General features: G+C 38.5%; 1 protein-coding gene across 1 annotated transcript; it reads left to right on the forward strand.

The window, feature by feature from the left end:
• Positions 1–9,347: 9,347 nt before the first annotated feature.
• Positions 9,348–24,034, forward strand: LOC141938227 (RNA exonuclease 1 homolog). Its single transcript, XM_074856898.1, has 15 exons — positions 9,348–10,304; positions 10,849–10,941; positions 11,484–11,688; positions 12,961–13,103; positions 14,478–14,612; positions 15,245–15,341; positions 15,580–15,642; positions 16,111–16,257; positions 16,665–16,778; positions 17,498–17,571; positions 17,846–17,956; positions 18,238–18,353; positions 19,215–19,353; positions 20,604–20,724; positions 23,568–24,034. Exons 1-15 carry the CDS (start codon positions 9,348–9,350, stop codon positions 23,657–23,659), a joined length of 2,607 nt encoding a protein of 868 aa, XP_074712999.1. The 3' UTR covers positions 23,660–24,034.
• The last annotated feature ends 1,056 nt before the right edge of the window (positions 24,035–25,090 follow it).

Raw genomic sequence — 25,090 nt, forward strand, 5'->3', positions numbered from 1 at the left:
TCAAATATGAATCTGGAAAACGCACCTGCAAAAATAGCTGTGCCTTAAAATTTATATATAGATTGGGATTTTTGTAAGTAGTTAGTTTCTACTCCTAAGAGATTCACCCTGCATAACTTCAGTTTCTTTATTATTACTGCTTGTAGTGAAATTCATCTCCACCAAAGGAGCAGAAGAGGAGAGTTCTCAGGAAGAGCAGGCACTAGGTAACAGCTAATTGGTGTTTTCATTGGGGTTTCTAGTATTATACCATCACACTAAAAAAATCTGTTTTGACTTTGCTGATCTGACATGATCTTTCACTGAGCTCAAGACCAGGTACTCCTTTGCTATTTGTAAGTTCATAACATGGCTATTTCAAGTTCTCAATTTTTTAATCACTGCAGAATTGCAAAGTACTAGAGAATAAAACATACTTTTTTTCTAAAAAAAGGCAGTTCTTACCACTTTTCCAAACACATCTGTTAGTGAACCACATTAACTTCTGATTTTTCTAGCTTTTACACTTTTGACAATAATGAAGCAGGTTCCCTGGGCATGCTTCCTCTCCTTCACTTTCATCTCAGATGTTGAACTTTCTGATTTTTCTTTCTTGGCTTTATGTTAGGAATAATCCTTGCAGCTGTTCTTTTCTCTTTCCAGAATCCAGATTTGGACCCCATTACCTTACCACTCTCACACAGAGCCACAGTGAAGAACCACCTTTGGATGGTGTGGTAGAGGACTCAGGAAAAGATTAAATATGAGTTCAGTTCTTCTAAGTAGACAGTATAAGAACAACAGAAATTCTAAATTTGGTGGGCAAAAATGAAATGAAAAAGAAACTTGAAATCAAGAGACTTTGTCCCATCTTCATCTGAGAATCACAGAAAAAGTAAAAATCACTAGGCAAGCCCTGTCTTTGAGACACACACTTATTAGCAGGTAAACAAACTGAAGTCCCAAGACAATGAAACTTAGCACAGCCAGTATTAGCAAGCTATAGAAAAAGTAATGCAAGTAAGTACTTTGAATCTGAAAATGCTTCTATCCCAAAACCTTGAAGCATGCTTTAGTTTATCTCTTGTCTTCCTACCACCAGTTACATTTTACTCGTACTTTGCAACTGAGGTAAAATACTAAACATTCACAAATATATGGATGAAGTTAAGCTTCTACTGACCTGAATGGGAGACATGAATTTGTGTGCAAAATTTAGCTTCTGAGATTGTATGGTTTCTACCCATATTGATTCATGAATGAAACAGCAGCATATGATTGCTATATCTGTGGTAAAATAAATGAGCTTGCTTCTATTTCTGAATAGCTAGAAAATATATCAACCTCATTTCATTTTCTAACAAAGAGCTAATAAGCAAAGGCATTTCTATAAACCAAACTGTCAGGAAATAAATTATCCTAAGAGGTTTATCTGTTTGTAGTTGTGAGTTTGTATAAAGGATCATAAAAGGTGAAATAAAAAGTTATTGCTTAAATGTAAAGTTTTTCTTGTGTACTACTGGAGTATTACTATATCTTACATTTTTCCAAGAGCCAAATTGACGAATGTTTATGAGGATGTCTCTGAAAGTAACAGAAGAGCACAAACAGGGAGTTTCACCTTGATAGATAGAAGTAGCTGTCTGACTGGTTTGGAACCCTTTTTTGACTGATAATTAGTCACTGTGTAATAACTATATAGTGCTAAAAGCAAAAGATCTGATTGGTACTGCTTATTAGAACAAATTGCACTTAGGAAGGTTAGTAAGATCTAGGAGAAACTGAAGGAGGTTTAGATATATACAAACTACAGGAAAACTAGGATACACAGCTGTAGAAAGCAGTAAAAAATTTAAAAAATTAAAAGAGTGACTAGTTCACTGAAAACAGCTTCGTGTTTCATTCCTTTTCACAGGCAAATAAAATAACAGTGTTGCAATCAAGTGTGTTATAGCAGTCACACATAAATTGTTGTAAATCTTCTTAGAACAGCCAACTGCTTGCAAGTTATTTATAATCCCACTTGTTTCTCTTGAAGCAAAAGAATTAGCTATATATTTAAATAACAGATGGATATGCAGAAAAAAGATGGATTTTTAAATTGCATCAAAGACATTTTTATCATCAAACGAGCACATAATCAAGTTCCTGATCTCAGTGACGTCTGATACCATCCAAGCAATGTAATTTTACAAGAAATGCCAAACAAGAATGTAGTATAGATGTCTTGATGGGTTTTGCACACAGTAGATTAGGAGTATGGAGAGCTGATGGTTCCACGGATGCTTAAGACCACCCCATCTCCTCAGAGGTAAAAAAATGGGTTCTAATAAACTCAGAGTAGTAGCATCTCCAGTCCCTGGGGCCTGCTAAACTTCTGTCAGAATTACCCTTTATGATGGATACAAATCATGTCTAGAAAGATTGGAAGATGTGCTTTTGGCCATTTCATCGACAACTAAATGGATTTGGGTTTTCACAGAACTAGTCCTTTTATTAAGAAGTGCTTATTTCCCATTAGCAAATCGCACAGATATAATCCATTTCTATGTATGTCGATTTGTCCAGGACATTACCTGTGTGCATACTAGCGGTGTGGTGTGCTTTACTGTTGTAGTGTCAGACAACACTGATTTGCTTCAGAGGAACACAGCTCAAGAAACCAGCTGAGAAGATTTTAAAGTAAAATTAATGCTTGCTGCGTCATGCACAACTCTTGCTTGCTCCTTAATATTTATGACATGCTGTTGTATGGCTTTCATCAAGTACAGAATGGAAAAAGGGTAAGTTTTCCAGTCGTGTGCTGTGCTTTATTATTTGGATAGTAAAGTGATGTGCTACTCCAAACATAGGATTAAATACTATGCAAAAATGCGATAAAAGCTCAGAAAGACTGTACACATATATAATTAATTTGCATACATTTTCCCCTGCAAATGAAAAGTGAAAGCAGAAATTTTAAAAAATAGAAAATTATATTATTACCAGGAGTGTATGTACTGTTTCCTTATAAAGTTGAGATGCTCCCTTTGCCAGTTCAAATCCTGAAAAAAATAAAGTTCAGTAATTTATTATCCATCTTCAACAGTATCTGTTAAGTTTCTATTGGATTCCTCTGGTCAGGATAATGTAACAATTTTTGTTCTGTGTTTTCGGAATTTTTGTCATATATTCAGATGCTCATGTGAACAACAGAGACCAGCTTCTGCATCTTACTTTGACCCTCTGAAGGGAGGTCCTGATTCTTCAGTTTCCAGAGCTGCAGAAAGCAGCTTGTGGGGTGAGAGAACAGTATCAGACACACCGAGGAATGGGAAAAGCTCAAAATCAGAAACACTACCTATCATAAATTCTGTACTTGATATGCCACCGATTTCTCATATATCAAGTCTCAACAGTATTCCTTCATATGAAGGACTTAAACAGAGACCACAACTAAATAGAATCTCATTGAGAGTGACTGACAAACTCTCTAACTCAGATGCTGGTATATGCGCAACTATGTTTATATAAACAGTACCTGTGATTCCCTAAATTTGTAACTTGAAGGTTCATGACAGGACAATAAACTTTACATTCTGATAAGACAGTGATATGTAATTAAAATTGGATCACAAATGTTTGCAGGCAAACATTAACTGCTTCAGAATCAAGTGCCAAGGAGATACAACCATGGCCAGAAGACAGCTCCACATTACTCCTCGAGGAACACAATGACTTCTTGAAATGAATTCAAGTAATCCAACATTAGCGGTACACTCTGAATAGGAATGTAGTGATGGATCTCTGAACAATAACTACCTTTTAAATTAGGATTCTTTTGGGCAACAAAAAACTTTTTTTTTTTAATATATCCTTTGTCTGGGAAATTTATGTGAGCATATGTACATTTTGCAATGTTTGTGTACATAACAGCCCTCTGCTGTTTGTATGTACACAATAATGTGCAAGCCCAATTAAAAACAAGGCAGGTATTTTTAACAGAAAAATGATCTCTTGGAAGATCTTTTAAGTGAACACAATTTTTCTGTTTCCTCTGTTTTTTACACACTGCCCCAAACTCAAAATATCATACCTGTTTTTGACAGTCTCAGACAGTAGGAAAAATTCTTCAGTTGACACTACTACAACTTGGGGAAGGAAAGTGCAATGAGAACAGGGCCAGCAGTAGAGAGTGGTCTGTAGACCAGTTTTAAGCAGCGGAGCATGAAAACCCAGGGTTTCCAGATTACAGCCAAAATGTATTGTCTTCAAGGCAATGCAATCGATTTAGAAAAATTGCTTGGCCATGGTCTTCTGGAGCCAGCTCAAAATCCAGGAATTCTTCCATTACCTTTCAGGATCCTGTGCACAGAAGTTTTGAAAATAATTTGTCCCACAATGCAGAAATACAAGACAGCAATGTAAGATTTCCTTTTCTTCATTCTTTCTTATATATCAGTATTTAGTTATTATTTTCCTTGGCATCTGACAGGGCAGATTTCCTTCTTCCAGCCACATTGCTGGCCAGCAGGGGACAGTGACCTTAGCAGCCTATTTTCAGTTAGTTTCTTCATTCTTTTTCTTGTTATTATTTTCATATTTTCTATGTTTTGAAATTGCCCATGACATCTGAAATTAAAGCTTTGCCTTGGGGATGGTACTGAAGCGCAACCCACTGAGTGCAACTGTATGAGTTGACAGTGTTGATGACACTACCAGAGTTAATGGGAAAAGAATACAGAACAGCCTATGGTCCTGTTTCACAAATTCCCAGTTAATTCACGTTGTGAATACCGAGTGAAGTTCTGGTCTCTTAAAAGCAAGAGACAAAACCAGAAAAGTTTCAAGGTAGGGCAACAAGGATCATCAGTACTATGAAACTGCTTCCACAACAGCAACCATAAAGGTGGGCTGGAAAAGAGCATGTCTTGGTGGGAGGGGAGAGTCTCTTACAAATATCGAGTACCACAGATAAAACAGATAGCAAGGGACTACCCATTCCAGTAATAAACGTAAAGAGCATCAAATGAAACCCATAGAAGCCAGGTTAAAAATACGTAACAGATGCTGTCCTTGCAGAGGGCAGTGAGTAGACGAGACAAGTTTTTACAGCTCCCTAGCCAGCTTGCTCCTGGGCTCCGCTGCAGGCAGAGCACTGGGACAGACGGACTCGCGGTATGAACTCACGCTGGCGTTTGTTCTCAGCGACGAGCTGCGGGCCGCGCTGCTTGCTCCAGACGAGGCCCACAGAGCCCGGGAAGCCGCTCAGTGGGTGGGGGGGGCAGTTCGGCCCCCAGTGCTCTTAACGGTAGCCGAGGTACATAGCTCACAAACAAACACCTACAGCCGGGGCACCCCACGCGGAGGACAAAGCAGTCCTTCTGCCCCGTATGGCGTTGGCATTCCCTCAGTGACACCTGCCGCCTTTTCTCACCAGTTAGGGTTGCAGACCTGCACCGCAGCCCCGCTGACCGCGCTGCGGGCAGGACTGCTCCGCCCGTGGCGGCTCCCGGCTGCTCCGCGCCGCTCCCCCGGCAGCTTCTTCCTCTCCCCTCAGCGGGCTTACCGCCTCCTCGCACCGCCACCGCAAACACTGACCGACGCCTTCACCCCCATCGCCGGGACGTCTCCTCAGGGGCTGGGGTCCCGCCGTGACGGCCGCCTCCGCCAGCTGCTACCGCGAACGGCCGCGGAGGCCTTCCCCGCCAGTCGGAGCGGCACTGCCCCTTTCCCTTCTTTCCCTTCTTTCCCTTCTTTCCCTTCTTTCCTTTCTTTCCCTTCTTTCTTTCCCTTTCCCGCCGCCGCCCGTCAACCCCCCTCCCACTCCCTCACAGCGCCCTGCGGGGGCGGGGCCATAACCCGAAGCCCCGCCCCCTCCCCCACTCCCATTGGGCGGTTGGTTCCGCGCGCCCCACCCCCCCCTCGCCCGCGCGCCGCGGTAAAAGGCGCGGCCGGTAGGCCAGGCGTTCACTTCGCGGTTTCCCGCGCTTTCCCCTCGTACGCCGAGCAGCAGACGGGGTGGGGAGGATGAATCGCCCCACCGGCTGCTTCGGAGTTAGCTTAAACCGGCAGACAGCGTCACAGCACAGGAGGCTGCCCTCAGTTTCGCCTCAGCCTCCCACCGCCCGTTCCCAGGGTGAGGATGGTGGGAAGAACGGTTTGGCTTGTCCCGTCCTGCCGTGCCCCTTCAGGGGCTGTGGGCAGGGGGACGGCAGCCGCGCGGCTGAGGGAGCAGGGCCCTGCCGGCCCTGAGGGGAAGGGGGGGGTTGCTTTCCTGGTGGCGATGCTATCGCTGACGGCGGTGGTGGCAGGTGCTCGCAGGCGCTGAGGTGTGGGCATGGCCTCGTCCCTGCTGTTTGGGGATGGTAGTTAAAAGAAAGAGCTGTAGTGCCGTGCATGAGAGATGATGAGCAAAATGACACAATAGGAGGTCTTTGTGGTCTTTCTCTGTTCTTGCTCTTAGAAGAAACCTTGACAAACAGCAGTGGCAATACTAGGATTAGAATATAAACTGATGTTTGTGCCTGGGGTTAGGCTTCAGGAAGCTGGACTCTGGAGGATTGCTTAAAGCAGTGTGTGATAGCCTAATAAAGGCTGGTGACTTCTTGCTTTCTAGGAGGATGCCACCTTGCCTTTGTGGTGTATGACCTTTAGCCTTTATAATGAAGAGCAGAAGTCGTAATATGAATTGCTTTTAATCTTTGTAAAATACTTGCTCTCCTTCCAGGATTAGCAGTCTGCAAAGAGCCTGCTTGCACATCAGTGAATATCTGGCATTTTCTACTGAAACTTTAGTATGTCCCTCCCATAGTGTTCCACTTTCTTTTAAGCATAATGAGTAATAAGATTTGTAGCTAGCTTTTTTTGTTTGTCTTGTTCCTCATGACCGAATGTTTTCAGGCAACTGTAAACTAGATCTCAATAGCAGAAATAGCAGTGACTTCAATCTGTTGGTGATAAAGCCAAGTGGGTATGAGAGGTGAGGGGCAGAGTATTAAAATGACTAAAATGGAAATAGTAGCAACCTATGTTAATGAAAAAAACAACCTGCTTCTGAACTGGACTTGAAAATCTTATAATTGAAAACAAGTAGCTGCTTTCTGATTACCATGAACTTGGGTTGATCTCCTCCACATTGTCTGCTATGGGTTACATTGATAGTTTTGAGTTGATTGATAAGTATGTAATCCAGGGAACCATCAAAGTGTCTCTTACTCTCTCATGTCTGTGTTTTAAGCAGATGCTACTGACTTTCGCCTTCACAGCTCAGGAGTGCCAGAGCTGCAGTCACAGTAAAGGTTCTCACTCTGCATGTAGTCTCTTTCTGTGCAGCAGGAGCTTTCATTTCTGCAATAAGTACTTGGGTTTTCAGTTACCTGTAAATGGTAATGTTTTATTTCTTTCTTAAAGATATCTGTTCTTGAGAATAAAGAACTGCAGCCTGGAAGAAGTATTGTGATAGTTTGATGGTTGCTAATAACTGTGGCAGTCGGGGGAAAAAAAAAAAACAAACCCAGCATAGATTCATTCCCTTCTTGACTTCCACTTACTGATTTTGCAAGAAGTGATGTGACTTGTCAAATGCTGAGTCCATAGGTGTTTCCTTTCAAGTGACCAACATCTGTCATTAAATGACTTCTGCAGTTTCTAGCAAGCTTGAACACTGAAGGTTTGCTCAGTCTTTAGTTAGTCAAAGAATAATTCTATAACATGGATTACTACATAGTCTAAACGGTATCTCACCTGTATAAAAGGTGAGGAAACATTACCTCTCTCAGATTAGTTGTATTTCTGGTAAGAACAGTTAGCTCGTTGAGGCTCAGAGTATTTCTTTGAGGTAGAAAGGTGTACTGGTTTTGACTGGGGTGAAGTAAGTTTTCTTTATAGCTCTGTGTGGTGCTAAATTTTGGGTTTCTGAGCAAAACAATATTGATAACATACCCATGTTTTAGTTATTGCTGAAGAGCGTTTGTACAGCCTCAAGGACTTACCTGTTTTTCACACTGCCCTGCAGCAAGTAGGCTCAGGGTGGACAAGAAGTTGGGAAGGGACACAGCTGGGACAGCTGAACCAGGCTAACCAAAAGGGTGCTCCAAACCATATGATAATGTGCTTGGCAATAAAAGCTGGGAAAAGGAGGAAGAAGGGGAGACATTTGAAGTTAGGCATAGTTAGGCACAATGAAGACCTGCTTTCCAGGAAGTGGCTAAACATCTGCTCGCCAATGGGAGGCAGTGCATTAATTTCTTATTTTGCTTTGCTTCTCTGCACAACTTTGCTTTACCTATTAAGCTGTCTTTATCTCAACCCATGATTTTTCTTGCTTTTACCCTTCTGATTCACTGCCCCATCCCACCGGGGAGATGAGAGAGCAGCTGCCTGGGGCTCAGCTGCCAGGCAGGGTTAACCCACAACGACAGGCTTTGTGGTACTGCCCTGTTTTGTGGTATTGTTATTGTGTTAATGCCAAAATTACTTAATTTTGAGTAACCAGGAAAGGATCCCATTCACTAACAAAATATGACTTTCCAGTACTTCCCTGAAATGTTTTGTAATTACTGATGAAATTCACTGTTGAAATCAAAATGTTGACATGTGTTTTTAAATGACAATGTATATAACATTAAGATATGCTATTGATGCTAACAGATCTCTTGGATGACAGGGTTTGTATACAATTAATGAAATTTTGGGAGGGAAATAACCATTATATTTTGATTTGCCAGAATATCCATGTGAGGATGGAGATAGTGCCTTGAGAAAGTGTCAGGCTGAGTTTTGGTAAGCAGTCTACAGCCTATAAAAGCTAAAAAGGTAACAGTTGCTTAAATCTGCAGTTGGAAAATCTGACTTTCAAGGCTGCTTAAAACTTGTGCACAATTATAAATACACCTGTCTTGAAATGTTACTGGCTATTTGGGACAATGGACTTGTAGTCTTGTACATAATTAATAAAATAGATTATTTCTTCAACTGAAATCTGTATGGCAGTTTAGGATGACTTAAATTACGGTCATAGCTATCTTTCCTCAAAGAGAGGCAGATGATACACAAAAACCCAAAAGGATTAAAATAGCAATAGATTCAGTCAAGAATGAAATCGAGGAACAGAAGGGACTCTCACAGTACAATCTTCCCAATTAAATGCTTATAAACACTTTAACCCTCGAAGATTATCTTAAAGTAAGATACTTTCTCCTAAGGAAACTACTGAAGTGCGTTTTTTAGCACATACGTATCATGTGTTTTCAGTTTCCTGGTATACAAATAATGTCTGTTTTTAATTTGAAAAATGCATTGTTGATTATAGTTGTCCAGCAACTGTTCTGAAATATAATCTACAAAATTATTTTGCAGGTCTCTCCATCTCTTCTCTAACAAATGAAATGCAGAATGAAAATGCTAAGCAGCAGTGTAAGCCAATGGAAGAATTTCCTTGTGAAAACCAGGATGGAAATGCAAAGATGTCTCAATTTAGGAGTAGTCATGTACTCACAAAGAGGTCAAGAGGCTCTTTCGTGAAAATTGAAATAAAAGTTGAAGAATCTGATGAGGACTGTGATCTTGTCATTGATGCACCACAACAACCTGTTAATAAAAAGCCAAGAATGAGCAGAAGTTGTACAAGTGGGAACAGTGCCACAGAACTGGCTGCTGTAATATGTGCAGAAAAATTACATGATAGTGCTATGGCAGACATTCTTGGGTATACAGGAGAAAAATCAGAGAAAATTATCACTTCTCAGAAGAACAGAAAACATTTAAATGAGTCTGAAAAACCAGGCTATGTTTGTTCAAAAGCAAATGAGATTTATTTGCCTAATGTAAACACAGATATATGGAAGGTTTTGGAGGAAAAAGATGCCCTTGCTTATAGTAAGGAGAAACATCAATCTTCAGCTGCTTCTGTTGAGGCAGACATGCAGAAACAAGAGAATGTAGAAAACAATACATTGGTCAAAACATTTGTTCAGGAGCATACTACTAATGAAGACTGCGTGAACAGCAGAAGAGTAACAAAGTCTGTCTTGCATACTGGTCACTCATCAAAAAATAAACCTACAATTAAAAGACCTTGTAAAGCAACTATAATAAATACAAAGAAAAGCCAAAGCATAGAAGAAAATGGGGGTAATGATAGCCCAGAAGATAGACACTCATATCCAACTAATTACTTAAACAAGAAAAAAAGTGAAATAACTCTGCAAAGTTTGTCTGCTAAGAAAGCAGAACCCAGTGGGAAGGACACAGAGCTCTCTGAATCAGATGATCCTTTAGAGGAGTGTCAGAGAATTTTTGATGAGTTTGAAAGAGAATTGCAAAAGAAGGGCCTTCAGAAGCAGGTATTTTTTTCCCTTTCAGTGGTTGGGGTTTTATTCTGATCATATGAGATGGGGATGTGCTATATTATATAGCCAAGTTCAAATACTCTTTCCAAAATGTGTGTTAGTAAAGGTTAAATATTTGAGCCTTCAGTGCCAGTAAAGTCCTAAGAAACACTTATGACTCTCTAGTCTAGTTTGACAGGGGGTGATCTGTATGTTTCCTGAAGTAGAAAATTGCTCTAAGTAGCTCCCTGCCTTGGGGTAGCCATTTTTACTTTTACTGTAATAAGCAAAGTTTTAGAGGCAGTTGTGTGTTCAATAGTCTCCTGTTCTTATAAATAAATGTGGGAACTTTGAGTACCACTGCCTCAGCTTTAAAGCACTATGGCTTAACTGGTTTGAATGTAAAATAACTGTCTAATACTGATGGAACTGTAATTTTCCTGGTGAGGTTTTTTGACTGAGTAGCTTGAAACATTGGAGTGAATGGGTCATAAGGATATTACTGAAGTCTAGAGCTTCATAACAGTTGGGCTAAATAGTCTGTTCTTGTTTTTAATAGGCCAATAGAGCAGAGGTAGATCTCAATTTATTAGAAACCAAAGTAAGTGTTCCTGGACAAAAGAGAAGAATTGCACAGATGGCAAAATGTAATGTGAGTTATAATCTTGTAATAAACTGAAGATCAACATAGCTTTACTTAGTTTTTATAGACTTGTGTTGAACTTCAGTTTGGCTGAGTCTTGTAGTGTAATTGTAAAAATATTTTGAAATTAATTAGAACAAATATCTCACCAACACTTCTGTTAAAAGTTGTAGTACTTAAGGTTGCTTCCTGTCACAGACAAAGTAAGCTGCTGCCCAGGGCACCTGAGGCTGATGAGTATTGAAAAGTCAGTTTGGAGTGGAGGCTTATACCATGAGATTACAGATACAGCACTTGGAAACCCAAAGTGGCTGTTTCTTTCTCTGCTTTTACAGTGCTTTAGGTGGCAATGTTAATAGCAGGCATAATTCTTTAAGTTCCCTCCACGACCCCTGAAGTCTTTCGGCTTGGTGTTTTCCTTCCAGGGACAGCATGCTGAGCTCTGAATCTGATAGCAAAATGCAGTGTTAAGGAGTGTGACTTTAACGCAGTCTTGCTGTGATTTGGAACTGCTTGAATGTTAACTCTGGTTTTGTGTATGTCCTTATCAGGTATGTAACAAAAAAGAAATGGTGCCTTTCAAAGCATCTCCTGGGAAGCAGGGCCATTATGCAGAAATTCATCAGGCACACCGGAAAGCAGTGGTGTCTGCAGCTGCAGTTAAAAGGAGACAAACTTCCATTACTACAACTTCTGGAGAGAAGAAAACTATGTCTGGATTGTCAGCTACTCCATTTCAAAGCACTGGACAGAGGGGTATGACAGCTTGATCTGTAGGTTTGACAAAATGAACTTTGTTTGACTTCGGTTTCAGCATTGCTCAAATGTGTTCATTTTATTGTGGTCAGTGTTAACTGAGTTGAGTGATGGTGAGCACCTGGCTTGTGCAGATAGATGCTCTATCCAACACAAGGTTATATTTGAGGTCTTGGTAGCTGTAGTGGAAAGGGGACAAGTACTTTGTGCAAGTTCTTTGAATGTGTACACTTTTTACCAAAATCCTGAAAAACAGTTGTTTTGTTGAAAGTTTTTTGATACATGAGTTGAAAGAATAGAAAAGGAACCTGCTGATTTTCATTTTAGTACTGATATCAACTGTTAGGTTTCTAGTCTGAAGCATTCAGACCTTCTGACACAATTTGTTAAATCCTGTCATCTGAAAATCAGATGTTCTTCTCCCTTTAAATTCTCTTTCATATGTGAAAAAGCCTCGAGTAGGAATAATTTTCAGCATTTGATACTAGTTAAACAGTGTTTCCTATCCAGTTGTTATACTGTCACTTTAAAGGCTTACAAAGTAACCTACCTAGCAATTAAATTAATAAAATACTGCTTGCTAGTTTCATTCATGTGTTTTTATTGCAGATGCTATAAAACATCTTCACAGAAAATTGAGTCATTCTGCCAGTGCATGCATTCTGTCTGAATAACAGTAAAATGGATTAGTGTATCTCATGCTGTACAAATTTGTCTTGCTCTATACTAGGTACTGATGCAACTAAAGTTAAGCAGGATGACTGCAAGGATGGCTCCAGAATCTCATGACAAACTTTTATTTCTGAGATCTGTAGCTTTCCTGACTTGAAAAAGGCAAAGCAGTACTGCAAGGTGCTTAGTGAATGCATTGGAAGATGAGGTTAGAATGGTTTTCCTGTCTCTTTTTCTTGCTATCATGCTTTTTTGTGGGGGATGGGAAAGGGACAGGGAAGACAAGCAAGTTGGTGTTTAAAAATCATAGTCATTACAACTTGAAAATAGCTTTTAACTTGACTTGTGTGGCTGCTTTCTTCTAATGTCTTCAAAACAATCTTTGATCTCAAAAATACTGGAGAACTTTATACTTTGCATAAAATGTGTTGGCAGAAATGAAGTCTTAATGTGCCTCCTGACATTCCAGGTTTTCTTCTGTGTATTAGTTTACTCTTACTCTGCTTTAACAAATGATCTGTGGAATATCTGTGTTCCAGATTAAGTACTAGCGATTACCATTAGAGTTTAGATTCAGACTGTATCTTCTATGTGTTTCAGCCTCTTTAAATGTATGTGAAGTTCAGCCTGTTGAAACCAGCAGTGGTCAACGGCCTGTACCACTGGCAGGAAATGTTGTAAGAAGACTACCCCGTGGACTTTCTTTTAGGTCACCGATGAAGAGGCATCTTGTGCCACACAAGGTACTGTAGAGTTACTGCTGCAGAACTTGAATATAAGAATGGGAACAGAAGTGGAAAAAATGCTATTAATTTCAAACAGAATTTTATAATGTAGACCCTGTAATGTGATATACTAGTACAATTTTTTAAAAAGTTACTTTGTTTCTTGTGTGCTTTAATCAAGTTGCTATGCAAACTGTATTTTCACTTTCCTTGGTTGTACTAGCCAGCATTACACAAACGTAAGCAATTAAATATATAAATTGTTAATCAAAGTGGTTATGATGGAACAATTAAGTACTAGTTTGTTTTCAGTAAAGTCATACTTGTATGTTGGTTATTTTCCCTTAAAACTTCCTTCTATGTATAGTGGCAGATGGTACCTGACAAAAGGGTTTATTTGGCTTCAAGAGAGTACCCTTTTTTTAAAACAGAGACACTGAAGATTCCTGGGGTCAGATAAATAACAAGATCAGAATTTTGCTTTCTTATTAAAAATTTCAAATGTCATGGCTTCAATCTGTTTGGTTATTAATATTTTTCTGGGATATAAAGTACAGATTACTTTGTGCTTCATATCTCCAGTACGTACCTTCTTGTTTCCTAACTAGAACACTGCATGCCCCAGTAATGGTGCGACTAGGCCGTGACAATGATACATATTGCCTGGGTTCCCGTTATGCAGAAATTATCTTATCCTTGGTAGTGGAACACACATAAATGCTGCTCTTAAAGGATCTTCCTTAGCAAATAAATGTGCTATAGACATGTTACTCCTTGATACACAATATGCATCTTTGTAACTGTTTGGACCTTTTTGGGTGTGATGGTATTATGGTTAACCTAATTTACTGTGAGATTTTTGAACGTGATGATTTTAAATTCTGTGCTTTATTTTAAAATAATCATATTGTGATAAGCAAAAATTCTATATTGCATTGCCTAACAAAGGCTATAAGCTCCTAAAAATAAACTCCTTTTAAGCTTAGTTCATTGGGTGTTCAGTTTATGTTCTGAGTGAACTACTACCTGAATTAAAAGATGGAGTGCATGACTTAAATCGTAACTGAAATGCTACTGCTTGCTGAAGGACTGCAAGTTTGCTAAGAAAAAAAGTTAAAAATAGTTTTAATACCTCACATAACTTTAAGCAGGAGACTACTTTGTTTATTTCAAGCAGGGAAAACCTCTGCAGCTACTATTTCTGACATTGTTTCTGTCTCCATGTCATGTGCAACTCCAGTTTTCTGGATAGCTATTCAGCAATGTTTGATTTTTTTATCTATTTTTCTGTGAGGATCAGCAAAAGATTGTCTGAACTGGTTTTAGTTCTTTGAGCTATTTGTTACATATTGACCACACTAGTATGGGGTGGTTTTGTTGGCTTTTTTTAAGGTTTCTACTCGGAAAAGGCATTCCGTTCTAGAATCAGAATCCAAAGTACCACCTGAGACAAGACAGCGATATATCAACGTTTTTTTAACAGAATGCTTCAAAACCTGTAGCACAGTGAATGAGGCTATTAACAAGGTTTGTAATATTTTATAGATCTTTACAATTCCTGTTCTGAATTTAGTCAGTAGGTCTTATCTTGCACAATGTGTTGGTGGCCTGAAATGAGCTTCTCTTGTTGACTACACAGATAGCATAAACAGTGAAATAAAATTAGGAAAGAAGCATTTTTCTTCCCCCAGAAGATTAATGAACGTACTCTTTATTTCAAGTGTGCTTCTTCATAGTTAAAAGGTGCTGGACTTTACTTTCACTTCTGTTTCTTACGACTTTACAGAAAGAAAATTAAGGAAACATTCTTGACCTAAAAAAGTAGTAATGCCCCCTATGAAGCAGGGTCAGAAAAAGCTGTCTGTAGCCACAGGAATGGTTACCCTAAGAGTGTTCTCAGATTCCCACAAGGATTAGATTTAAGTTCTGCATTGTAGCACCAATCCTCCCCCACAGATCTCTGCTTCATGAGTACAGAATTTGTCTTTCTAGGTGTCTCATAAATCTGATATTGTCTCATGTTACACTTCAGATTTAGTACACTGCTTGCATGTGTATCTACCTCTAGGTTCAGAATCTTAGATTCTGAATGGCAGTACTTTTTGTAGAACATATAGTACTCCACTAACATTCAGTCTCTTTTTTTATTTTGAATACAGGCTGTGACAGAAGAACAATCTGTTTATGATCGTTGTGGCAGTAAAAAAATGTACCTGAATTTTGCTGTGAAGACTCTCAAAAAGCTGAGAGATCATGGTATGTTTGCTTTCATTAATTTTTTTTTAAATGGATTGTAAGTGTGGACATTAGAACAGCAGAGAAATATCTTGAAAGGATTATTTAGTTTAACTTTACTGTATTTCTGCATATCTAAATCCTTTTGTAGAAATATATCACTGAAATCTGCATTTTGATTTATAAATATTTGCTTAGGATATTAACAGGAAATCTAAAATTGAGAAGAAATGCTAAAAATATGTTTTCCTGCATTCAGGAGGACTTAGTAACAGCAGATCTTCCAGTCATGCTGGATCCACAAAGTCAGAGGAAGAGAAAGGTAAAGAAAGGGCGAGAGAGATGTCAGTTCTCCCCTTTAGCCTATAAATAGTCTTATTTCGTCATGAAAATGTTGCTCTGTTTTTGTTCATGCTTTATCTATTAACCACTGCAAATGTTTCCAACACAATTCCCTGTTTATATTTGAAGGCTTATTCTTAGGGGGAAAAATGTTGAATTTTTTTTTTTTGAAAGAGCATGTTCTTTAGTATTTCATGCTTAGCCTTTCTGGGATAACTAGTGAATTAACATACCAATTGTTAAGTGTTTTGAATAATGCTTCACCTCTAATCACTTCTAATTGCTCTGAGGTACAAGCGTATAGTTTTTGTATGAAAACTATAGTGCACATCTTGTAATTTCAGTTTTGTTTTGGAAGTACTAGGATATAAGTACCACTTACATTTGTTCTAATATTGCTTAAGCTTTGGGTTTGTTTACTTTTTGGTTTTTAGTTGGGTTTTTTTAGCATTTACAGATGGTGCTCTATACAGACTTCTGGAAGATTATCTTCTAACTGAGGAACAATTGAAAGAAAATAACTTCCCTCGGCCAAATCCTGAAAAAAATGGTAGTGCTATATTTACTGGGGTTGTAAAAAGTGCTGGATATGATGGTAAGTTCCTACTAGACTGCAACAAGGTTGAATTTCAGTCAGTGGTTCACAGGACAATGAAATACATGGGTATAAATTGTACATTGTGACAGTGTTCCATATTTAGTGCCTGGACTACAAGCGAATTCACAAGCTTTTGTAACTAAACCATGAAGGTTTATAGTTATCTTCTAATTTCTGTTTCAATGTAGTAGAGGAAGTCTCAGGTAAACTTGAATTTCTTATTGTGCTGTAGAGGAACTTGGGCTTTTTATGCATGGCTAACCTTGGGAGGCTGCTTATGTATTGACACTCTGCTCTCACAATTACTGTGTATGTAACTTTTTCTTATACTTCAAAATTTTTTAACTTTATGGCAAGCCAGCCAGGAAATATGTGCTGTTTGTTTGATTTTTTTTTTTTTTAAGCTTTCAAAAGAGTGTGCTGTAGGTGTGGCGAAGTATACGCTGTTACTACTTCAGGAGAACATACCCGTAAAGAAGAATGCAACTATCATTCTGGTAGAGTATTGGAAGAAAAAGGTAGGTATCCTTGGCATTCAATCTTTGTGGAAGCTGTTAAAAGTTATAATATAATGTTAAAACTGAGCAAGATCAGAGTCTGAAACTTTTTTTGCACAAGGTTCAGCTGAGATACATTTTGCTGTTCTTTCAGGAATGTGGCTAGTTAATAAAGCTTGTTTTCTCTGAATATGCCATAACTTTAGGAAAGCTGATGTTAATAAAACCATGTGGGAAGAAGACAGAAAGATGTTCATTGTGTGGCCTTGCACTGACTTGTAGGTGACCTTTGTCATCATTTCTGAGAGATGCCTTCAATACTCAGAAGCTACATTAAATATTTCCCTCAGGGAGAACTTTTTAGACCATACTACAACTTTCCCTCTCCCATTTGCTGGTATTTATTTTTTTGATGAAAACCTTGTCTCAAGGGAATGATGTAAAGTTTGTCATCTTGGCATCCCCTGTTGTGGTGGTTTAATTCCTGCCGGGGTCTGAGACCACGCGGCCGCTGCCCCTCCCCCACAAATAACCCGGCTAGAGCTTCCCCCCCACTGCTGGGGAAACTTAACCATATCCTGGCTAAACCAGGACACCTGTAGATGGAACTTGCTGCTTTCCATAGTGCAGTCTCAGAAAAAGATCGAAAAGGAATTTGAGAGGGGTGAGGGTACTGATTTGTTTTTGCCATTGCTAGTTGCTGCAAAATCGGCTCAATTTTCAACTTTTCTTCTTGGAAGTTCTTGGTGGTGTGGAAAAACGCTATAGCTGTTGTGAGACAATAGTTGGGTCTGCTGGATGTCAGACTGCAAAGGTAGGAAAAATGTTCTCAGAAAGTTTATATAACACAGTATCTCAGTTTTGCTTTCTGTGTCCTTTTGACTTAAAGTTGGGTCATAACTTTCTGTGAATGGTTTGATATAAGCCTTTTAGGTTTACTTACTAGCATTTAGTAAATTATGTGGCAAATATTGACAAGAAGTATTAAATAGATATGCTCCTGAATCTTAGAGAAGCAAATTGTCTGGCAATTTAGGTAAGATAATATCTAGCAAACTTGCACTTAAATATTAATGGAAACTTTGCAGCTTCATGTTCATGATGGGAGAAGAGAGAAATTGGAAGGCTTCACAAAGACAGTCATTAAATCACCACCTCTTGATGGAAAATATGGTGTATATGCTCTGAACTGCGAGACGGTATGAACAACCTAAAAAGTTTGGTTCAGTTAATAGAAAACTATATTGCTGTTTATGAAGCAATTTCCTAGCTGTAGCAGTTTGGCATTCATGTCTCAAAGAGCTCTGCAGAACTCTTAACTAGTCACTCTATGTGACTAGACTTTTAGTGTTGAATGTGCAGTTAGCAAAATTGTTTGGATCTTCCAAGCTGGCAGCCAGTTCTGCTTTCTGTAAAACTTAAATAATGTAAGGAAACATCACTGCTGTGTAAATGCTTATTAAACTAACTTTTTCTTCAGTGTTACACAACCCATGGCTTGGAACTAACTAGAGTGACAGTGGTTGATGCTAAGCTACAAGTTGTCTATGATTCATTTGTTAAACCAGATGGTAAAGTTGTAGACTGCGACAAAAGGTATGCTAATTAGTCTATATTGCTTGAGGATTAGACTTAATAAATTGGCAGATAACTGTATAAGAAGAAACATGTCTCTTAAATGTCTGTTTCTGGTAATATAAATCAAAGACCTTCAGTCAGGAATTAGGCTTTTTTCTTACAGGCTTAGTCAAGTCAACAAAAAAAAGATTTTTCTTTTTTGCATAGTTCAATTTATTTTTTCCACATTTGAAGACTCTTTTTCTCCCCTTTCTTTAAAAAAAAAACCCCCGAAGTTAAACCTCCTAGAACTTGCTAAATTCCCTATGGGGATAGAAGCAAATGCAAATTTCATCTATAAATATTGTCTCACAGAAAAGTCGGGCATTGCAGCTATCGAACTGTGAAGCTTAACAAGATTTGGCTGTATTCAGTGCAGATGTCTTGTATATGGTCTTTCTATTGGGTTTTGTCATTGAGACCTGGAAAACATGTTTTTGATCCCTATTAGTTCTTAGAAGTTCTGCAACTGGTCTGGGAAGAAACACAGGTTTTGAGCCTCACTGTAAAAAAACAAGTTGGAGGAAAACCAACGTAATGTGTTCCTACTTCTTCAACAGCAATACTTGTTTGCTCAGAGCCCTGTCTTTGCTCCATGCTTAAACAGGCTCAGTCACTTGTAGTGGTCAAAATAAGTTAATATGACCTACCTTAGTTTATCTTACACTACCTAGGTGAAAAGGAAGAGAATGAAAAAATGTCTTATGTTGATTTCAACATTGTGTGACTTCAGAGCTGGCTAGTGTTAACTTTAGATGCTGGGGGAATGATCACTGTAAACCTAGTTCTTCTAGATATTTGTTAGTGTCTCTGTTAATGAAGATATAAATCTGTCTTTAGACTCTCTGGAGTAACGAAGGATGATCTGAAGAATATCACAACATCTTTTCAGAGTGTACAAGCAATACTGCTAAACTTGTTCAGTGCAGACACCGTTTTAATTGGACACAGTTTAGAAAATGACTTATTTGCTCTCAAGGTAAAATAACCTGTTTTAAGAGGTTACTACTTGTCTTTACTGTGTTCTAATTAATTCCAAAAAGGAGAAGAATGTTGCATTTTGCAGATCAACATGTATGAAAAAAAATGACATGTACTTGATTGTTAAATGATAGTTGTATTAAAGATAATATTACATTCAGAGAAGGAAGAGATGTGTTTAGAAACACAGTATGGTAAAGATTCTGACATTTGGGCTGCTTTGCTGTTTTGTGCTTCTAACTATCCAATTGTACATCACCACTGAATAATGCTGTCTTTATTTCTGGGTTCACAGAAACCTAGAATTGTATATTTTCTGATCTTGCTGACCTCATGCTGACAAATGCATAAAAGGCAGTAACAATTCAAGTAATACTAAAATATTGCTCTTAGAATCTCTGTAAACAACTATGCTGCCTGCCAAGTAATACCTTAGGTAACAGAAACGCATGGATTATGCTATTAAATATCAGAGGCAGCAATATTCTGTAAAGAACATAACTATCTGCCCAGGAAGGGTCTTATCAATGTATATAAATACCTGAAGGAAGGGTGTGAACAAGACAGAGCCAGACTCTTTTCAGTGGTGCCCAGTGCCAGGGCAAGAGGCAGTGGCACAGAGTGAAACAGCAGAGGTTCCCTCTGAACGTCAGGAAACACTTATTCACTGTGAGGCTGACCAAGCACTGGCACAGGTTGCCCAGAGAGGTTGTGAAGTCCTCTACCTTGGAGATGCTCAAAAAACCATCTGGACATGTTTCTAGGCAACTGGCTCTGGAGGTCCTGCTTGAGGAGGGTGTTTTGATAAGATGACTTCCAGAGCTCCCTTACAAACTCAACCATTCTGTGATTATTACTAATGAAAGAATTAGAATTTAGCCTTGATAGGCTTCTCTGCTAGTGATATCTAAAGACCAAAGAAAGTGAGACTTTGCAGTGTCATATTGGCTGTCTAAAACCAGAATTAATTACATTCACTGTATGTATGCAGCTAGTGAATAAATGTCAGTGCAGTGTAAATCACTGCAAAGCACAATTTTTCCATAGTTCTTGTCCCACAATTTGCCATTCCATAATGAATAGAGGAACACAGGACAGATGACTTAGTATATGGGGCTCAAGGATTAGTTTGGGCATGTTGAGAAAGGAAATAGTTTAGATGCTAGATGGGATTTCTTTAATAAATAAAGGAGGTGCAAGACTGTAACTGCATCTGTAATCATTGCTGTGGCCTCTGCTCTTTTCCAGCTAATTCATGACAGAGTAGTGGACACATCAGTAGTGTTTCCTTATCGGCTAGGTTTGCCTCACAAAACAGAACTTAGATGTCTGATGGCTGATTACCTCAGGAGGATTCATCAAGATGATGGTAAGAGCGCAGGTTCTTATTAAGCAATCAGTATATTGCATCATGAATGGGAGACAGGAATAACTCAGAAAACTGAAAAGATAATAATACACTTACTGTCATTTAAAGCTTTGTCTTGGATACCTTAACTTAAATAGTATATTAAAAACCGATGATGTACCTGAAGGGCAAGATGGTTGCTATTGTGGTTTGCCCCCAGCCTTTAAGATGGCTGTCTCTAATAACCAAAACTCTGCATTTAGCAGGCTCTTCTGCTTAAGTTTGGATTTGATCACTACTGAGCTAAAATCCAAGCTTAACCTACAGAGCTAGGTAGCTGCCATTTCTAGAAAAAATGAAAAAATTCCTGACGTGTGGTTTATATTGGTTTGTGCTGCTACTTTGTGCTAGTTTGTGTTAGTTTTTTACCAGTACAAGAGAAAGGTTATAAACTTCAAGCCTGGATTTGTGTTTTTGTAAATGTAGGTATTAGTAGAATGAAACACCCTTTGTTATGAGAAAGCAGAGGTCTGTGGTGGTTTAACTTGCTCTGAATTTAATTGACTGTTTGCCTCTTTTTTTTTTTTTTTTTTTTTTGACACTCAAACTGGAGTTTGAGTAGGAGTGCATTTTAAAGTGCTGGATTTTTGGTGTCCAAGGCACAAGAGCTGCAACTGCTGAGGTAGCTTAACTTACAGTATATCATATACTTGATTTGACTGAAAAATTGAAGAATACATAAAGAGCTAGAAGGTTATGGTTTCAATAATTTAGCCTTTTCAGACTACTTGGAAAACATGTCTCATACAAGTTGTACTTTGAGCAGTTAAAAATACCAGTAGCTGAGGGGTGGAATGGCAAGGCAGAGCACTACTTCATGGCTTGGAAAGCAAATGAGAATTGCAATTTTCCCTGACAAAAGATAGTAAGGAAAGAGGGGAAACTTACAGGATCACCTCCATTGTCTTATCCAAATGACAAAATAGTTCTTATTTGATTATTGGCAAGTGCTCTATTTTACTTCTTAAAGAGAGGAGAAAACCAGAACCTGTGAGGTTATTACCAGCTGTCTTCTCCTTCTGAATAGTAGAGGTTACTAAGTGGTATAAACTTCTCTGCCACACACAAAATCTATTGCTCTCCTGTGTTAACTTCCACAGCTCTTTATATGTCAAATCTAAATAGATACTGCAGGGATAGTTCTTATAAAATATGCTGATGAAAGCATTTATATAACACACTAATGCTGCTGCAGATGACTACTGTGACTGTGTAAATTATGTGTTCAGTGAGAAGGAAGTATGAGCATTTCCACATTCAAGGAGATACTGTACTGCTTTAAGCCAGTAGATATCTGAATGGCAACTATGTGCTTGTGAATGTCTGAAGATCTTTGCTTCTGAGTCTAGGCTGCTACATATGAAAAATAATCTCAAATCACTGGCATCTAAGTTTCACAAGAGAAATCTAGAAGCTTGTACTTTTACTATTGAGTCATCTTTTGTTGCTATAGCACTTAGGTCCTGTGCTGCTTTGGGGAATGGAACATCTCAGTTAAATCTAAGAAAATTATTTTTCTCCCTAGTATCAGCTCATTGTATTGTGGTGTTGTCCCCTACCCAAAGCAGCTGTGGAATCAGTAGATGTGGAATATATGCAGTAATGCAGTGCTATAGTGCAAAGAAGCACCTTTTTGGTTTTGAGCCACTAGCTCAGAAACAGACAACGGGGAGGGGATTTTGCCACCTTCAGATGAAAATGCTGAACTGTATGCTGTCATATTTTTTCCAACTTTTTTGGTTTCTGAATAACCAGCCCCTGTCCCAAACATGTTTATTTGAGATCTTCTGTACCTTTATTAAAACTTCTATACTAAAAATGGTGTCTTTGTTTTACATAACTTAAACCATACAAGATTTAGATTTTCCTTGATCAGCTCATGCAGGATTTGATGAGGTACACATATTCAAATTAGTCAATGTGACAATTTGACACTGTCAAACTTTTGTTTATCAAGTTGATGACTGAATATAGCAGGTCCTTCTCCACCTAATGCTGCCAATGTGCAGCTTTGGCTTTCAGTAGGGACTGCTCAGAACTATCAATAGTTAACTACCATTATGTAGTTAATTACCAAATGCTGGTAGCCAGCATTTCCTGGTATTGACTTCATGTTAGGAAGGGTATTCTGATGCCTACACTAAATGCCAAATAATGAGAGGATTGTATACACTTCTTGTTTGGACAACTACCCCTATTTTCCGTACATTAAAGCCTTTCTACTGTACTTTTTGTAGTTATGGGAATTGTACAAAACATGTGAAGGCTTGCAAGTTGTTGACTTCTTAAGCTTTGACTAAACATATAATAAAAATGTGTTACCTTATATAATTTAAAACCTTTAACTCCATTCTGTTCAGATTTTGTGGAGCATTTGAGTAGATCAGGACAAATAGATTGTCCTTCATTAACCAAGGTAGAAATTTATCATCTAGTTGCAAAATCAGCTTGTCATCTGTTACTCTTTCAACTTCTGATTTGAAAGTATGTGACTTGGAGAGGCTGGTTTTCCAAAGATGGCTATGTTGGATACTCTAGGTTACTAATCCAGGCTCTACTGGATATTGAAGCTGGAGCGTACGGTGGGAAACTGAATACTGCCAGACAATACTGGACTGCTAGAAGCATGTGGTTATTTATTACCTTGAATCCTAGTAGCAAGAAGTTGCACCAAAAGCTGTCTGAATACCAAGTATTGTCTTAATAGTCTCAACAATTGTTCAGCTTAATAAACAAAACTAGCATTCTTTATAAAAGAAATACATAATCTAGCACTTCTAATATTTTTTTTTGTTCTTCTCTAGGTGATGGTCATAACTCTAGGCAAGATGCAATTGCTTGTATGGAACTAATCCTTTGGAAGGTTAAGGAGGACAATAAAAGGAGAAAATTATAATTATTATGGCTTTGGAGGAACAAGATGGGGAGAAAAATCAACCTCAGTTTGTCTCACTGCTCTGTAATGCTTCAGTACCAATTATTTTTCTGATGTAGAAAAGAGTACAATGGGAAATCTAATGGGAAAACTTGACTGTTTCCTAGTAGTAACCTTTTACTTCAGAAGTTTAAGTGGTACTAGAAGGAGAAAGCACAAATGCACAAAATACATACAAGTAAAATGTGCACAGTAAATTCTTGTATTAAACAGCACACCCATGTGTTTTTTCCGCTCTGTTAAGAGTGTTATTTTTGTAGTTATCCATACTACTCTGTGTGGCTGAAAACTATCATTCATGGAAGATGAAAGTACTGTTTTTTAAAATTGTAGGTATAACTTTTGATTCCGCCTTGTTCAGCCTCTAAAATAAAACTTAAGTTTCTGCTGCATGATTAAGATTGTTTGTTTTCCTTTTCCCTTCCCCTTCCTGCTTCTCTCTACTTCCCCATCTGCTTTCAGAGAGAGAGAATAAATTTAGTTATTTAATGTACTAATTGACACAAAAAGTCATAATGGTAGAAATGTGACCTCTTCTGGAGGAGAATCAGCTGGTCTCTTTTAAATAACTTGACCCTGTAGGAGGATTTTCAACTGTAAAAGCAGTAAGCTTTGCTGACTTATAAGGGTTCCCAGAAAGAGTATTTCAAGAAGTAACTATGTTCACTGCTTCAGCTAAAATTGGACTATACTCCAAGACATAATTATCTGTCTCCCACTTAAGATAGGATTCAGCATCCGCTACCTTCAAAGGAAAGGATTTTAAAGTCTGTTGCCACTTATTTTTGTATGAAGAAAACAAAGAAATGAAAATGTAAGGGCGGACCAGATTTTTTGTACAACACTATATCTGAGCTGGAGGTATGCTTTGCAGTGATTAGCCAAAGAAAGCCGAGAGTGGTAAGGAAATATGGTCTTGACTGAGGACCCTGTTAAGATTAGATCAGTAGTGATCTCATAGTTCTCACAGACATGCCCTGAAGAATGAGTACACTGCATGACTAATCCTCTACTGAAGGTTAAAAATCACTGTAGCTGCTTCTTGTGCATTGAAGTACTGAGGGACTGTGTCCTGTTCTGTGAGATACTGACAGGCAATAGCGGTGGTTAGAAATAGCATTCCATGTTTATTGTCCTGTATCTGCTGCTCAGAATGTCAAAAAAAGGGGAAGCTTCTGATTTTTCCTCACCCAAAATAGGTAATAGCACTTTCTGTATAAATAGAACAGTCCTCCATCCAGGCCCTACTACAGCTTAGAGCAGGGGCTGTGGCATGTTCTTTACAAAGGCAATAGACTTGCTCATGTATACTCCCAGCTTTGAAACTAGGTCTTTTTAGTGAAGATTGCCTTTATTTGGCCTTGAGTAAATCTAAGGAAAGAAGTGAATATC

The sequence above is a fragment of the Strix uralensis genome, chromosome Z (genome assembly GCF_047716275.1).
Source record: "Strix uralensis isolate ZFMK-TIS-50842 chromosome Z, bStrUra1, whole genome shotgun sequence".
Lineage (NCBI taxonomy): Eukaryota > Metazoa > Chordata > Aves > Strigiformes > Strigidae > Strix > Strix uralensis.

Bases quoted from the DNA above. Each gene is read 5' to 3' on its own strand.
- LOC141938227 (XM_074856898.1), top strand. From the start codon at position 9,348: ATGCAGAATGAAAATGCTAAGCAGCAGTGTAAGCCAATGGAAGAATTT. The intron at 10,305-10,848 runs GTATTTTTTTCC...TGTTTTTAATAG, and splicing joins AGAAGGGCCTTCAGAAGCAG to GCCAATAGAGCAGAGGTAGA. The intron at 16,258-16,664 runs GTAAGTTCCTAC...TTTTTTTTTAAG, and splicing joins AAAAAGTGCTGGATATGATG to CTTTCAAAAGAGTGTGCTGT.